Raw genomic sequence first — 16,889 nt, 5'->3', positions numbered from 1 at the left:
TTAAGAAAGCAAATTGGACAAAAATTCATAGCTGTTTGCAATATATTCTAAAAGCGGTCATAAGCTTTTTTCAAAACCAGCTATATAATTAAGAAAAGAAGTTTTTTGTTTGGCCAATGAGATTAATTCTCCTAATTGCAATTACAACTAATTGTGGCTAAAGTGACAATTTGATAAGTGTAGATATGGATTAAGATTCTCAAGGGGATAAAATGGGTTCTTGGATGGTCTTAAATAAATTGGAATTAAAGAATTAGCGGATTAAAAAAAGCTTACTTTTTTTTTTTTTTTTACGAATAAAAGAGCTTGCTTTTTACTACTAGATAGATTTCATAATTTTTGCAAACCATTAGGATAAGTCTAATCCTTAAGCCACCAATGCTCTAAGTCTAATAATTTCTCTTAAAAAAATTTTCAAAAAAAAAAAAACCTCTTAAAATAATTAATTAAAATCACAACCTCCATATATTAATTTCTAAAAAAACAAAAAGAAATCAAATATTAATGTTGAATTTTTCGGTCTGTTGGACTACGCTTAATCATGCTCTTACCTTGTTAAGTTTATAAAGAGAAAGCACTCACTGTAAAAATTTTCTTCGTTCACAAAAATCAAATACTTGATAATGTTAAAATATTATTTCAATATGTAATGTATTTTAATTAAAATTAAAAATTTCATGACAATATCATTTATTTTCTAAAATTTTTCAATTAAAAACCTAATCTTTTTGGCCTTGAGTTTTTTTATATACATAAATTAACTCATGGTTGAAGTGAGAGTTTGGGTCTCCGTCGTCTATATTGAATTTATTTAACCAGCGGTTAGAACTTGAAGTCTCTGTCTATATCATCTATATAATTAATCCATCTTCCCATTAAATTAAACTTATGCATTAACAAAAAAAAGTTTTTTCTCAAAAAAAAAAAAAAAAAATTGTTTGGTACTTGTTGACTTGTAGTAAATAGTACCTAGATATAATCACAATCCAACATTATTATTTATTCATCTGCGCTCCTAATTGATATATATTATCAAAATCACGCATGTGTAGTTCATACTCTCCCCGTTTCATTTTTTTTTTGCATGGTTCGACAAAACACGTATATTAAAAATTTGGTCAATAAAAACTATTTTATCCTTTTCATCCTTAACTCATTAATTGATTAATAAAAGTAATTTATTTAATAAACAATTATAAAGAGAAAAAGTAATTGTTTAAATATATAAATGTAGAAATCTTACAAATATTTTGAGATATCCAAAAAAGGAATAACAGGTAAATAAAAATTTTCTTTTTCTCTTTTCTTCCTTGGTTTTAACCAAGTCAAATTGGTTAAACCGGTAAACAATAGTCACTACACTAGTTTGATTTTATAAGTCACCACCAAGAAATCAAACCATGTTAGAAATGAACCAATTCAAGAAATAACTATGCACGCTATAGATCGTGGTTATTGACCATGTTCAATATGGATAAATTGGTTAGTGATTCCACACCAACTTTAGGAAACACCTTTTAATACCTGAAAAAAATTTATCTAAACCGAGTTTATGATCCCATTAATATATCAAATAAATAAAATTAAAAATTTTTATCGAAATGACGGTATTTCTAACTATATATTTAAAAAAAAAAATAAAGGCGAAATATTTTTTAAAAAATATTTACTAATTTCCTTCGATATCTGCAAGGAACAGCAGATTTATAGGGCTGAAAGAAAACATTTAACACGCTAGCTATTTCCTACGAATCAAAACATCACCAGATATTGAATAAAGAAAAAAGAAAATGTGAAACATGTGAATGCACTGGTGCCTCCATAATCCTTTTTTTTTTTTTTTAACATGACCTTGACAAGGAGACGGGACGGGACGGCTTTTTTTTTTTTTTCCAAAATTTTTGATTATAATCCTGAAAAAAAAAAAGGTTTATCTTTTGATTTAACCTCTATTAATTTTTATAAATTTGTTTTGCACCCTAACTTTTAAAGTCTGAGTCTGTCAAATACTTTCTAGTGCTATCCAGTAACAATCACGCAATTTAGTGGATATATATTTATATTTTGAGCTAATTATTATATAAATAATTTCAATAGAATTTAAGTTTAAAAGGCATCTGTGGACCATCAAATTATATTTTCAAATATAAAAATATATACTTTTATATAAATTACTAATTAAATGTAATTTTATTGCTCTATTCAATGTTTTAAAATATCATATATTAAATCTCAAATTTAAATGCTCATCCAAACGCTACTCTTATCCCTACCAAAAAAAAAAAAAAAAAATCCAAACGGTACTCTGGTAATTTCATGATTTCCTGGAAAGCTTATCCAAGACCGCGTTGTAGGTAGTTTTTTCTTTCATTCTCCCAGCCGTCAAAAAACAAGTTTCACATTAAATACGAGAATAATGAAAAAAAAAAAAAAAAATAAATTATAAAAGTAATAGGTGACCAACGGTAGTGGCAAACGATGGCGGCTAACAGTGAATAATGAGCGGTAACAGTAGCTATCAGTAATTAATAAATTAAAAAAAAATATAAATTTATAAAATTATAATAAATTCGTAAAAAATTTAAAAAATATTTTTATGCTCTTAAAAATAAAAATTGTTATTTTTTTACTAAAAAAATATTTTTAATTAATTTATTTTTCTGAATATTTTAAATAATAAAAAATTATTTAAAATATTTTTTTATAAATTATTTTACAGAAAAAAATGAAGCCGCCTCTGTAAACGATGAAATTTTAAAGTGGAGTACAAATAGAGAAAGACAGCTGGACTATTAACTTTTTGTGCATTCTCCTAATAGACCTAAAAAAGAAAAAAGACAAAATAAACAAATATTTCGTTATTTGTCATTTCGAATATACAGCACAAAAAAAGACTTTTAATCCTAGTTTTCTTGGCCTCATTAAGCTTTCTTCAAACTTCACTTCATTTGATGACTCGGAAAGTAAATTTTTAAGGATCAAAATTCAGAAGTTTAAAGTTGCTTGCTATGTATGATGGATAAGGTTTGCTTGACTATAATTGCAAAAGGAAACAATTTCTTATAATTACTATCTAGTAATTGCGTTTTAAGAGTCATTTCTATTATCATAACACTCTTTAAAATAAAATAATAATAAAGAATAATTACTTTTATTATTGTTCATGTATGATGTATCCATTTTACTTCATCAAATCAAATTTGAAATTATTTTATATCCAGAGATGTACACACAGATATAATGAAAAGAAAAAAATAACAATTGAAAGACGAGAAGATGTAATTATTTTAACTATATTTATTCATCTGAACATTTTTCTTTTACTAAAATCTTTAGAATTTTATTAATTCTCCAAAATAAAAGCAAGTTATTTTTATAAGAAAAAATCCTGTTAAGATTTTGTCATTAAAACTCCAACTTAGAACTTTCAACTTTGAAAATGAGTAATTGAAAAATCCTTAAGAGTTTTTGTTGTCAACGTTTGCGTATCTTCAAATATTAAACATTGTCTTTTTTTTTTATTCATAGAAGATTTAATGGACCGGAAATAACATTGTCTTTATATAATTATTTTACAATACAATATTGATGGTGTATGGAACGATTAAATTTTAGATTATTAGCAATATTTTTTTTTATAATATTACTAATGATATATATGATCTCCATAGCAACCTGTTTTTTTCCAGTGATTAATGAGACAAAAAACTTAATTTTCCTCCTCAATTTTCCCTTTTTTGACATCTTTTCTGAGTTATGTCTAAATGTTTTTACAAACTTTACATATTTAATATATACATTCTCCTTTTGCAGTATCTATCCATTCCAATATTGTCTGTTTAACAATGCCAACTCATATATATATTTTACATGATCCAAGCAATGCGATCCATCATAAAGCTTAACCCAATTCAGAAAGAATGATTTTAAAAATAATGGGAAATGGGTTTAGAGTTGCCAATGCCATCATGTACGTACGTATAACTTTAAGAAAAGAACGGTTGGATTCTTTTTCAGAGAGAAGAAAAAAAAAAAGGGTAAGAAGAGTATCATCTGATCATGAGATGATGTTCCCAGAGAAGGAAAAAGATAGCCAAAAAGAAGAAGAAAAGTTAAAAAAAAAAAAAAATTATCCTAATTTCCTTTACACGCATGTAAAGGAGCATCCATGGCATAAAAGAGGGACCTTGTTCTGATGGATGTTGATGGAAGTGTGTAATATATATATATATATAGAGTCTTCTTATATAATGATAAGAACCCATTAATTGAAAATCAAATTTGTGATAATTTCAACAAGTTATCACGCTTGTGGTTGTGACCTATACACAACTAATTTATAGTTTTTTTAAAAAATTATTATTATTATATCATTTTTATCTTAACGAATACCTAGAAATACACTTGTTTGAATTCAAAAAACTAAAAACAAGAAGAGGAACGTCTAAGTCTTGATTTCTTAATATTAATTCCAGTGATCGAGTTTTATTCATTTAGTAATTACAATAATTCAAAATGTAACAAAAAAATGTAATTATTGCTTCGATTTTCGAAGCATTTACTTCTACTAAATTTATTAATTGTGATTTAAAGTTTAAATTTATATACTAAATCCATTGATTTTCTTATATATACCCCTTCCTTCTATACTTTAATAACAATATTTGATCTTTTCACAAGAATTAAAAAAAATAATCGGAACACATTGATGTCTAAATTACCCTTCTTGAAATTAAAAACTCCCCATCTAATTTTACTACAAAACACTAATAAATATGGTAAAATTGACAAACTAATATATATATATATATAGTCAATAATAAATATGGGTAAAATTGAAGTATGTGTTTCCAGCCAAAGAGACTTTGATGATTTCAGAGGTTGGAAATGGCAAAAGTATTTTTCTATGGGCCAGGTCTCTGTCCTATAACATCACTCCACACCCATTTTAGGCCCACTAAAAAGAGGTTAATTAGAATTAGAAAGTAAGTTGATTTACACGTGTTAGATTCTTCGGCTTCATTTATAATAACACAACTACCTGTATTAGTGTAGGTAAAAACTCTGTGTAAGATTTGGGAATAAAAACCAATTTCACCCTCGAAACTTGTTTAGCGAAATCAAAAGCGGCATTTTCATACAAGTGTTTTTATTTTAGGACAAAAAAGAATAAAAAAAAAAGATATTAAATTAAATCAATTCATTAATTTCGTAAAAATTAAAATAAAATCGAGGGTTAAATTAGCTTAAAAATATCAAATTTAATTTTATTTATCATGCTAAATAACTTTAGGAATGAAATCGATCTTTATTTCTAAATCGATTCGTTAATGGTATCCGAGTTGGATCTCATATAGATAGTATATATGATTAATTTGAATCTTACTCATCAAATTAGCAATTAAAAATTACTAATCAACATGCGTGGGCTACTCCTGTCACTCTCATAATTTGTTTTTTAATCCTCAAGTTGTTGCTGTTAATTAATTAAACCCATCACCAACTTTGGCATTTGGCACAAGAAAAGCCTAGTAAATTAATAATTCATATGGTCAATTGATGATTTTTAGCAATTAGATACTATGATAAGTTATCTCTTGAAAGCTAATTAAATTATCATTTAGTTCAAAAATTACCAAAAACAAATGAAAGTTGAAAAGAGATTAAATTTCCATTAAAGGGTTTTAATATATGGTTCTTATAAATCCAATATTTTAAATTTTATTTATTTACAAATATTAATTCTTAGTTTAAAACAAAAGCAAAGCTAAGACAAGAGGTGTCCCACTTGAAAGGAAGAAGAACATAAATAAAGAATTGAAACGACCAAAGAACTTCAATGGAAGTTGCACTATGAATTGTGAAGAACTGAGCTTTAAAGTGTTTTATTTTTTATTTTTTATTTTTTGTTTTTGGTTCCAAATAAAATTGAGACCTTTGCATGTTAAAGTTCCATGTAGACTAATATCATACGTGTGGAGTTGTTGGCCACAGGAAAAATTGATAGCTGTTCCCCAAACTTCTTTCTATGATCTTGAAATTGTTTCTCCCGAAGACGTGTAAGAGACAAAAAGAGAAAAGAAATTTTAATTAAGTTTCCCATTGCTTTGGAAAGAATAAAGAGAAGAAATTGATTTACATGGTTAGAGTTGAACTATTAGTATTTTATTTATAAAATTAGTGGGTGGAACAAAATTTCAAGAGCGGAGGTTAAAAAATAGGGATGGAAAAGAAATAAAAAATTAAGTTTTTTGGAACAAAATAAAAAAGTTTTTTTTTTTTTTTGGTTATCATTATTGTATTATATAATAATATCTTTATATGAAATTAATATTAAAAATAAAGAAATAATAATTAAAATTAAGGGTTAATTCACATAACTAATCATTTCAAATGATTGCTTACTTGAAATTTGACATAATGTGATTTTTCATAGCTATAACTTATAAGCATTCATCTAAATAAAATGAAATATATTCTAAAAAAATTAGAATTTGATTTCACACCTTACTTTAAGAAGGAATGCAAGAAAAGAAGGAAAACTTGCAGACTAGGTTCCTAACTTATATTGTTTGTTATTGGGTTACCTGAACTTTCTCATGAAGCTGTGGAATTTTAAGTAACTTTCAGAAATTAGTCTTGAAAAGTCAAAAGTCTTCATCTTGTGTCAAACTTACAAAAGAAGAAAACCCAATTTTCTAAGTTCTAAAAGCTATTTGTTTGTTTGTTTGAGCACTGCTTATTAAGGAAGCTGGTAATCCCTCAACAATTATAACTTGTGAACTGATTAGTAATTTCTCTATCTTTGATTGCTCTAAATTTTGCAATTTAAAATTTTAGGTTTCAATATAGAATTGGAACTCTTCGTTTGAAGCACACTCGTTATATTGGAACATTAGACTTTTTGGTCCTAGGTAGGTAGGGATGTTATTAAAAAATATATGAAAGTTAATTAATTATAGCTTGGTCTAATAGTTAAAGTGTACTAAATTCGATCGTGGTAATTGCAGAATCGAGTTATGGAGTCGGCATTTTGGAGAAGATTTTTAATATAATCGTTCTCCGGCCAAAAAGGGATTAGTGTCTCATCTATACGTTCGACAGGAGGTAGAACATCTTGGTAATATCCAAAAAAATATGTATATGTGAAATTCCAAAGCTAGATAAAAGAAAGAATCAAAAGAAAAGCAAGCTTTATTGATTCCAAAAACACAGTATCATGTGACTCTTTCTTCTCCACTCCATGTAACTGTCACTGAGGGTAAAGGGTTTAAAAAAATTTTATCCTTTTTCTGAAGGGAAGAAGAAATTCGTAGTTGAACGTTCGAATAGAATGGAAAACTTTTCCTCAACGACAGCGAAATTTTTTTCAGTCATATATAAATGAGAGAAAGGTTTTCCTTCCTTCACAAAGGACATAAGAAGACAACTCTTTGTTTCCAAAAAGCAAAACAAAAAATTTTAAAAAAATTACTATCTGTTAAACATGTAGTGGAAAGACTTTCCTTTTCTCATTCTCTCCCTTTCTCTATCTAATTGAAATTTACTGTAGTTCTGATGTAAATTTAGATTTTGAAGTCTAATGGAAAGACTTTCCTTTTATAGTGCTTATTATTTGACATCAATAGCTAGCCATTAATCGCTAGCTAACTGCAATCCTCAATTTAAGAAAGAAGAGAGGAAAAAATATTTCTCGGAAAGCTGATTTTCCTGGTTACTTCCTAAATGCTCTCTTTTGCTATTGCTAAGAGGGGACCCTTTGCCAAAAGAATCTGTGTACACTCTCTCTCACACACGAACAGTGGTTTCCTTTTCTCTGTGTCCATTGTTTGTTCCTTCTTTTGTTTAATAAAAAAAAATATAATTTTTTTTTTCTACGAGTATCTCCGTGTCATTTTCGAGTACGAAATAAATTTTATTTCGGAGTCTGTGGCGGTCATCTTTTTTTTTATTTTTTATTTTTTCATTATAAATAGGTAGAGGAGTTGCTTAGCTGATGGTATAGATTCTCCACCACCACTCACTTACCAGCCTCCTTCCATCCACTCCCTCTCTGAGAGAAAAAAGATGATATAGTAAGAGAGAGACAGAGTGGAGTTATAATCTTGAAACATTTTCTTGGTAATTTTTATGGGTGGTCTTCCTCAACATTTTTCTCGTAACTCTTGTTTTCTTGTCATCTATCCCTATTCTTCTCCTTCCTCTTTCGTTGATCATCTCTTCTTTACACTATCAAAAGCTCTATCCCCATCACCATTTTTCTCTCCTAATTGATTATTAGACTCTACCCTTTTCCTAATAATCCATAATTTTAAAAGAGAAAACAAGACAGTTCTTGAAATTAAAAACCATTTTCTTTAATTTGTTCTTGCACCAACACAAAAAGATGGGTTCTTTCTCCAATTCTTGCACTGTATTCCTAAGCTTTACTCTTCTTTTCATTTTTAAAGGTAATAATTTAACTCTTTAATGTTATAAACTTGCAATTAATCTGTAATTAAATAAAACTAATTTATGTTGATTTAATATAAATTTTTTTGCAGGTGCTTTAAGTGCTACGTTTACACTTGTTAACAAATGCGATTATACAGTATGGCCTGGAATTCTTGGCAGTCCCAAACTAGAAACCACCGGTTTTGAACTGCCCAAAGGCAGCTCTCGTTCCTTCCAAGCTCCAACCGGTTGGTCCGGTCGGTTCTGGGCCCGAACTGGCTGTAATTTTGATAGCTCCGGTCATGGCTCTTGCTCCACCGCCGATTGTGGCTCCAGCCAACTCGAATGCAATGGGAATACTGCTACTCCGCCTGCCACTTTAGCTGAATTCACTCTCGGCTCCGGCACACAAGATTTCTACGACGTTAGCCTCGTCGACGGCTATAATTTGCCGATGGTAGTTGTAGTGAATGGAGGCTCCGGCCAGTGCGAGTCGACGGGATGTGTGACGGACCTTAATCGGAAGTGTCCGAGTGAGCTTAGAGTTGAAGGCGGCGCAGCTTGCAAGAGCGCTTGTGAAGCTTTTGGGAATCCCGAGTACTGTTGCAGTGGCGCGTATAATTCACCGTCAACTTGCAAACCCTCCACGTATTCAGAGATGTTCAAAAGCGCGTGTCCGAAATCATATAGCTATGCTTTTGATGATGCTTCCAGTACTTTTACGTGTACCGGTGCTGATTATACCATTACATTTTGCCCTAATTTACCGAGGTAAATAGTTAATAAACTCGATTAATATAATGGATTTAACTTCAATTTATAAATTCTATATGATGAACTTATTTATAAATTTTTATCCACATTATGAGATGATAAACACTTATGCTGAATTGAAACATACAGTTTAAAATCTACAAGAGATTCGACAGAAGAAGGTGGATCGACAGCGAAATCAGAGACATCGGAAGCAGCCGGAGCGGCGATACAGGAAGCACAACTAGCTAGTTCATGGCTTGCAAGTTTGGCTACCGGAGATTCAACAATAAGCAACTCAATTTCATTAGTACAATTTTCATTTGTTTTGGTCACGTCTCTCATTCTTTGCTACAATAATCACTTGTAGTTGTAGCTCTGTCTCTCCCAAAATGACCCTAATTGAGCATCTTTCATCAATTGGCAAACTTTGAGAAAAAAAAAAAAAAGGGTGAAAGAGAGAGATGAATCAATAATATGGGGACCAATCAATCCACTTCCAAATGATGCATAATTAATGTTTTGCACATCATATTATTAATTATTTTTAGAAATATATTTCTCCTTTTTTTCTTTTATTATGTTCTTTTCTTGCATATATAATGTATTCTTGTTTGTTCCATACGGTGATGCAATCCAAATCACCTTCAAAGCTTTGCTTACATAGCTAAAGCAAAAGAATCATTCAAGAAAGTTAAAATAGAAAGATTGAGGTTATTTTCATTTAGATGATTAAAAATTAAAAAAGAACAAAGGTGTAAACTTTTGACGTAGAGAATTAATGAGTTGATGTGGGAGGTCACTTTGTGGGAATCCCAACCCTTGTAATTTGTTTGCTATATGCAAAAAATTAATTAATACTGAATGGTTTCACATTTCCTTTTTGCTTGTAACAATGGAAAGTATATCAAATAAAAGAATATTATGATCTTCCATGAATAAATAAATAAATAAAAGTATATATAAACGAAAATTTTTATATTTGCTAAGCACAATCAAGAAAAGAAGTCACTGAATTAAAAGTTGGAATTGGGGTGAAGTGGAAAATTTCTTAAACTTCAACAATTTTTATTTTTTAACTTCAAAAAAAAAAAAACAATTTTTATTTTTTCGGATTTTTTAAGGAGGCGATAGGCCCAATAGACAGTTTGTGGTTCTCCGCCATTGTCCAAAAGAATGAGAGATTAATTATTTTTAAATTGTATGCATTTTTGTTTCATATTTATGTTTTTTTTTTTAAATAATTTTTAATTGTTTGCTTAAATGAGAGTACAATGTATATTATTCTCGCTCACAGTTATAAAATATGAAATTATTATTATTATTTAAATAGCTAGTTCAAATAACAGAAAAATGTCATTTTCAAATTTACTACAATTAAGTCAATGCATCTTTAATGTCAAAAAAAAAAAAAAAAAAGTCAATGCATCTTTGAGATTTGGCCTCCGTAGAGTTAGATATCTCAACAGCTACAAGGCATGTCTTTGAGTTTTGGCCTCCGATTCCGTACGTTTTCGATGAACCGATGGTTCTGATCACGGTTTCGGGGCGACATAAAATTTTTTTTTTAAATCTATTCTAACATTACAGCTTTCTTTTAAAAATATTAATATGAGTTTAAAAAATATTGATAAATTTTATTTTAAATAAATTTTAGAATGCTCATACTCATTTAAGAATAAAATAATTAATTTTACAAAATAACAAATAAATTATCACTTTATTTTGTTTAAATGTTATTAATTAAATAAATTATAAGAAAATTTTCAAAAATACTTCAAAAGAATTTAATTTTAAACTTAGTAAACAATTAAAAAGGGTAAAAAAAAAAAAAGTTAAAAACAATATAAGTTTAGACAATATTCTCTTTTTTTTACCATTTTACTTTTTAGATGTTTAACTTTTAAAGTAAAGAGTATTTAAAAAAAATTTTAAATAAAGTATATCATGTAATAAAATATTATTGAAACTTTTAGAGATGTATAAAATAGGCTAAGTGATTATTATTTTAAAAATAAAAATAGAAAATTTTCGATCCGAGCCGCTAGTTGAAGGGGATTCAGGTTCAGATTTTAACATTCACTTGAACCTTAACCAGTCCTTGAACCACCATTTCCGTTTAAAATTTTAAACTGACAATTCTAATCTAGTTTTAATTTAATACAGTTCAGTTCCGATTCGATTTTGGTTCAAAATGAACCCATGGCCATGCCTAACAGCTATTACTTGTTGCAGGAGTTGTCACTTATTAAAATTTTAAATTCTATTGATACACAGATGTTAATTTATTAATATTACCAACAAAATTGTCTATTAGTAAAATCTAATATTAAATGCTGATATTATTGTAATGTAATTTTTATGCTATCGAGCACTATAAATAATGGAAATAGTATTTTAACATTATTCAAAACATGAACTATTATATAATAAAAAATTGTCCTAACAAGACCTTAGATGTCTTCGATTTTTGTTACATATTATATCTAATTATATTTGTACTTTTTTTTATACATGAGAGATCCAATTGACCAAAATAATATTGTAAGCTATCCAGCAGATGTAGTTTTTCCTTTTGAATAACATTTACTAAATTGGAAATGACCTGAACTTAACACATGATATCTTCTACACAAGATATAAGAAGACCGGTCAATGCCAAAAAAAATCTTGAATATCTATTATATTTTTTTCAAGAAAAGTTGTATAATAAAAATCTTGATACAATGCCAAAAAAAGTTTGTGCTCAAGCTTTAATCCTTTTGAAATATCTAATAGAACTTTTTGCACAGACAGCTAGGTTATTGTGTTCTGGAAAATGCTCTTCTACAGTTAGCACCTAACTGTATTGAGATATTATTCTATGGTATATTACATAAATTAAACACATAGTGATGGAAAATTGACAATTGTAAGTTGAAACGACAATCATTGTCTTGTTGAATTTGCGTTTGAAGATTAATGGATTGTAGTTTAGTGGCAAACCAAAAATTAAAAATAAAAACTTTAATCAATGCGTCAGGCATATTTTAATTATTATTTATATAACAAACTTATAACTTATCCCGACAAGAAATATATACTTTACCTTATCCCAGAATCAAAATTATTGCTTTGTCAAAGATATATAGTAGAAGCAACACGACTGCATCTCATCCCATCTAGCCCTAGTCATTTTCCTTTATTTTGTTTGTATTAGAAAGTAACTTGTTAATAATGATGGTGTTTAGTCTGAATGGAAAAGACTCGGGTTTTTTAAAACAAAAGGTGAGTATTTAATGGAGAAAATTTTTAGTGAAAGCACTTTCTCACCGACGTAAGCTTAATTTAATAAACTAGAGACAATTATGGTATATATAAAAAAAATAACTTGCTAGCTAACAGTTTGAAAATGCTTAGTATACCATCTTTAAAAATAAGTGCATTTTTCTAACTTGTAAATTAAAAATAATTAGGGTAAAGCAACTTAACCAACTGTGTGAAAATTAAAGTGAAAATAATTGTAATTAAAAAAAATAAAGGACTCAGCAGTTGAAATTGTTTTGAATAATTGTACTTGAGAACATGAAATTGTTTTGAATTACAAAAAAAAAAAAAAAAAAAAAAAAATGACAATGATTCTAAAAAGATGCAGACAACATTTGATTGGAATTGAAATTTGTGGCTTCAGCAGTTGAACTTGATTTGCTAAATCTGGCTTCATTTTGGATTGTCGTTGCTATGGTAAAAGTAAAAATGAGAATATAAGTTTAAGTCTTCGGAAGCATAAGAGGATAAAAATTTTTTACATTCTACAGTTTAAAGGGATTTACATCTCCTGATTATAAAAATAAAAATAAAAAATTGAGTTTTACCAATTAATTTCAAATCTTTATTGCTTTTTTCATTTTTGTTTTCTCAGTCTTTCTTTAACCAAACATGGATCGGCAGTTGACAATTTCTTAAACCCTCAATATCCCAATATGAATTGAGATTAATATTAATATTATTATTTTACAATGAGATTAACAATGAAAATTTCAGTTAAATTAATTGCATTTATGACAGTAAGGCTTTTCTGAGAATATAAAAGTTGAATTGTGGTTTGACACCACCAGATATAGCTTTCGTTCGTGCTTCTGTGAAGAATCAATTATTTTTACACAAAAAAAAAAAAAAAAAAATCAATTGTTTTATCAACACCATCACATTTCTATTTATGAAAATTATCTTTTGATTTTAAAAAATTCAATGCGTCAAAATAATGCAGCGGCCTACAACACTTGTAATTGTCTCCTTCACTCATTAAATTTATGAAAACTCTTGTAATTTAAATGATTCAAACTCGCGACTTTCTACTCCTTATATCACTGAAAATATCAATTAAACTGCACTTGATTGACTACTTATGAAAATTATTATTTTCAAACTTGATCGGAGAATATAGCATGTAATTTGTAAAATTATTATATTTAATCACATATTAATCATATGATTTATTTATTTTTATCAATGAGAATTTTTCTCATCCATTTAAAATAATAATAATATAATTATTATCATACATAAAAATTGGAAATATAAAAATATGATCCCCACACCAATTCTTTTTCTCCTTACCAATAGGAAGTCGACTTATGCTAGAAATGCTTTTTTATAAAAAAGCAAAAACGGCCAATTGGAGTTTGCCATTAATCAAAACAATCGACCATTTCTGATAATGGTGGTGATGATGTTTGGATAAACTGCGATTGATATGATACAACCCAACCGCTTGTTGGTTAACTATTCTAGATTTGTGGTAGACAATGAAGAAGAGGGCCCTTTTTGCCATTTTTGCCAAAAGGAGTAAAACATAGTACTAGACAATGATGGATCGACACCTATATGTTAATTCGGAGCAATAAATTTAGTTATCATCTATCAACAAAAGGTTAACCGCATCTTTAATTTTTATTTCGACATGTGGAAATATTTGAATTTATAAAGTTTATTTTTTATATTTTTATTTTAATATGTTAGACAACATTAACTGTTTTAGTAGCTGGTGTTTTAGTTGTTTTTAACTGTTAACTGTTTTACTAACTTTTTATAAAATGTTGAATCGTGTTTGAGGGTAACTTTTTAAGTAATTTTTAGTGAAAATGCTAAATGCTATTTTTTTATAGTGTTCGATAACATAGCGTTTAAATAAATTTTTAGAGGTTAAAGTAGGATTTTATAAAAAGTTAACCCATATAACGTTTAGCTTTTAACGTTTTATGAAAAGTTATTTAAACAGTTAACAGTTAAACGCTATTAAAATATCTAACAGCTAATTTTGCCAAACAAGCCGTAAAAGCTAAACATTATATGAGTTAACTTTTTATAAAATGCTACCTTAACATCTAAAAGTTAGTTCAAATGCTATGTTACCGAACACTATAAAAAAATAATGTTTAGAGTTTTAACTTGTCAAAACGATAAATTTAATTAAAAAAAACTATTACCGAACACAACCTTTATATTATAAATGTTTTTAACTAATTGGCTAAGGGTCTGTTAGACAACATTAGTTGTTTTGGCAGCTGTTAGTTGTTTTAGGAGCATTTAGCTGTTAGTTGTTTGAGTGGCTTTTTGTGAAACGCTAAAAGCTAAGCGTTATATGAGTTAACTTTTTATAAAAATACTACCTTAATTTCTAAAAGCTACTTGAAATGTTAAATTACATAATACTATAAAAAATAGTGTTTAGTCAAAACGCTAAAAACTATTTAAAAAGTTGTCGCCGAACACAGTTTAAGTCTAATTATATTTGCATCGTGTTAAGTCTATAAAGGGAACTGCTTCGGTGAAGAGTTTCTTCATCCACAAGGATGCAACACCTCACTCTTGCTCAAAGAATCTAAATTTTTTTCACTCCAACTAATTCACATTCAGATGTTTTAATTTTTATTGAAGGCTCAACTAGTATAATTAATTAATTAATTAAACACTGATTAAATAGTTGACCAATGTAAGAACCATGAGTCAATATTTTATATACAAAAGATAAGAGAATATGTACTCCATCGTCGTAAAGAAAATCATGCAGTACAACTTACCATTAAGACAACTTACCAAATAGAGTATAAAAAGTTATACAATATTACTAAAATTTATGATCATATGGTATAATATAAATCATCGCAATTAACTTGAAGCGCTATTAAATTAAAGTAATAAAATTAAAGGATATATTTAGACATTAAAATAAACATATGCATATAATTAATTATTAAGTGATTTTTTCAAAAGTATTATAGCCATTTATTTTTATTATTATTTTTTTTATTGGTTAGGAAGTAGGATTTCAAATTCACAATCTTCCAATCGTATAGATGAAGAGTGATAATTGGTTCGCAAGCGACCTAGAATTGATATTTTAAATCTATGGCTGTTACCGTCGATTCCAGTAATTTTCAGCAAATTCCAGCATATTATACAAATTTGAGATGACATTTTCTCTATAAATTTCTCTTGAATTTTTTTTTTTTTTATGAAAGATGTCCTATCATCATCATGGCCCCACTTAATGAGATAGACTATTTAAAACGACAAATCATCAGGAAAACAAATGTATCTCTCTTTCTTTCTCTCTCATCAATTGTGATTTTTCTCCTATCAACCTCAAATTAAACAAAAGAGTGTCGATCTTTTTTTTTTTTTTTATTAAAACATACTAATAAGGTGTAATTCGATTAATCTTTTCATATCTTTTAAAAAATACAGAAAGTAAAAAGTTCTGAATTTAAATCTCTAAATTATAAAAATTATTATTAATTTAATGAATATTATTTAGCAAAAAGATTATAGTAGTCCATGGATAGAGAGAGGAGCTAATAGTGGTCCAGCTTCTCCTAATGCAAAATATTTTCCAAAATTTATCTTATAAAAAAGTGAAACTTTTAAATTTTATCCTTTAAAATTGTGCCTTTTATTTAATTTTGGCCCCATGATTTTTGAAAGTTGTATTCACCCCTAACCCTCAATCATGCTCTGCAAGTGTCAAAATATCCTTTCAAACCATTTGATTTTCTATGAATAAAGAAAATAATTAAGAGTACCTTATTGGTTGATTTCGACTTACTTTTTAGGAGTGAATTAGAAAAAAAAAAAAAAAAAGTAGAATTCTAGGGCACTTACTCCATGGAAAGTACAATGTAATTATTATGCTTTCTATCGCAAAAAGTTAATTCATTTTGTTTTTTTATTTGTATCATAATGTAGTTCATTTTTCTTTTTTCGTATTACAGTTAATTTTTAAATTATTTATTATATTTTTATTAAATTTTATCTTTTTTTTAATAATTTTTATTAATTTTTACTTATTATTTCAATATAATAATTGCTCATATATTATTTAAGATAAATAAAATAGAACATTTTTATGAATAAAATAACCGTAATCTATGTTAAAATAGAAAGTGGACTATTTTATTGGGACGGAGAGAGTAAAATGTAATAAGAATATAATAGACAATTTAAAAATTAGCTGTAATTTAAAAAAGAAAAGTTGACCATATTAGGACAAACTAAAAAAAAAAAAAGATAGATTACCTTTTTGGGACGCAGAATAATATACAGAATTCTGTTGAAGTAAAATTATATTAATTAAATAGGACCTTTGAAATGATAGGAAGAACACCCTTATAATATTTATAAGTATAATGATTGAAAATATTTCATTAAAAATAAATTTGCAA

General features: G+C 27.5%; 1 protein-coding gene across 1 annotated transcript; it reads left to right on the top strand.

Annotated features, from left to right (window-relative positions):
* Nucleotides 1–7,986: 7,986 nt before the first annotated feature.
* Nucleotides 7,987–9,764, top strand: LOC105629081 (thaumatin-like protein 1). The gene is made up of 3 exons (XM_012210602.3): nucleotides 7,987–8,450; nucleotides 8,544–9,204; nucleotides 9,337–9,764. The coding sequence occupies exons 1-3, from the start codon at nucleotides 8,387–8,389 to the stop codon at nucleotides 9,554–9,556; spliced, it is 945 nt and encodes a 314-aa protein (XP_012065992.1). The 5' UTR covers nucleotides 7,987–8,386; the 3' UTR covers nucleotides 9,557–9,764.
* Nucleotides 9,765–16,889: the final 7,125 nt, after the last annotated feature.

Source organism: Jatropha curcas, chromosome 4 (genome assembly GCF_041381405.1).
Source record: "Jatropha curcas cultivar XTBG-Jc1 chromosome 4, XTBG_Jcur_1.0, whole genome shotgun sequence".
NCBI lineage: Eukaryota > Viridiplantae > Streptophyta > Magnoliopsida > Malpighiales > Euphorbiaceae > Jatropha > Jatropha curcas.
This window is presented reverse-complemented; position numbering and strand designations above follow the sequence as displayed.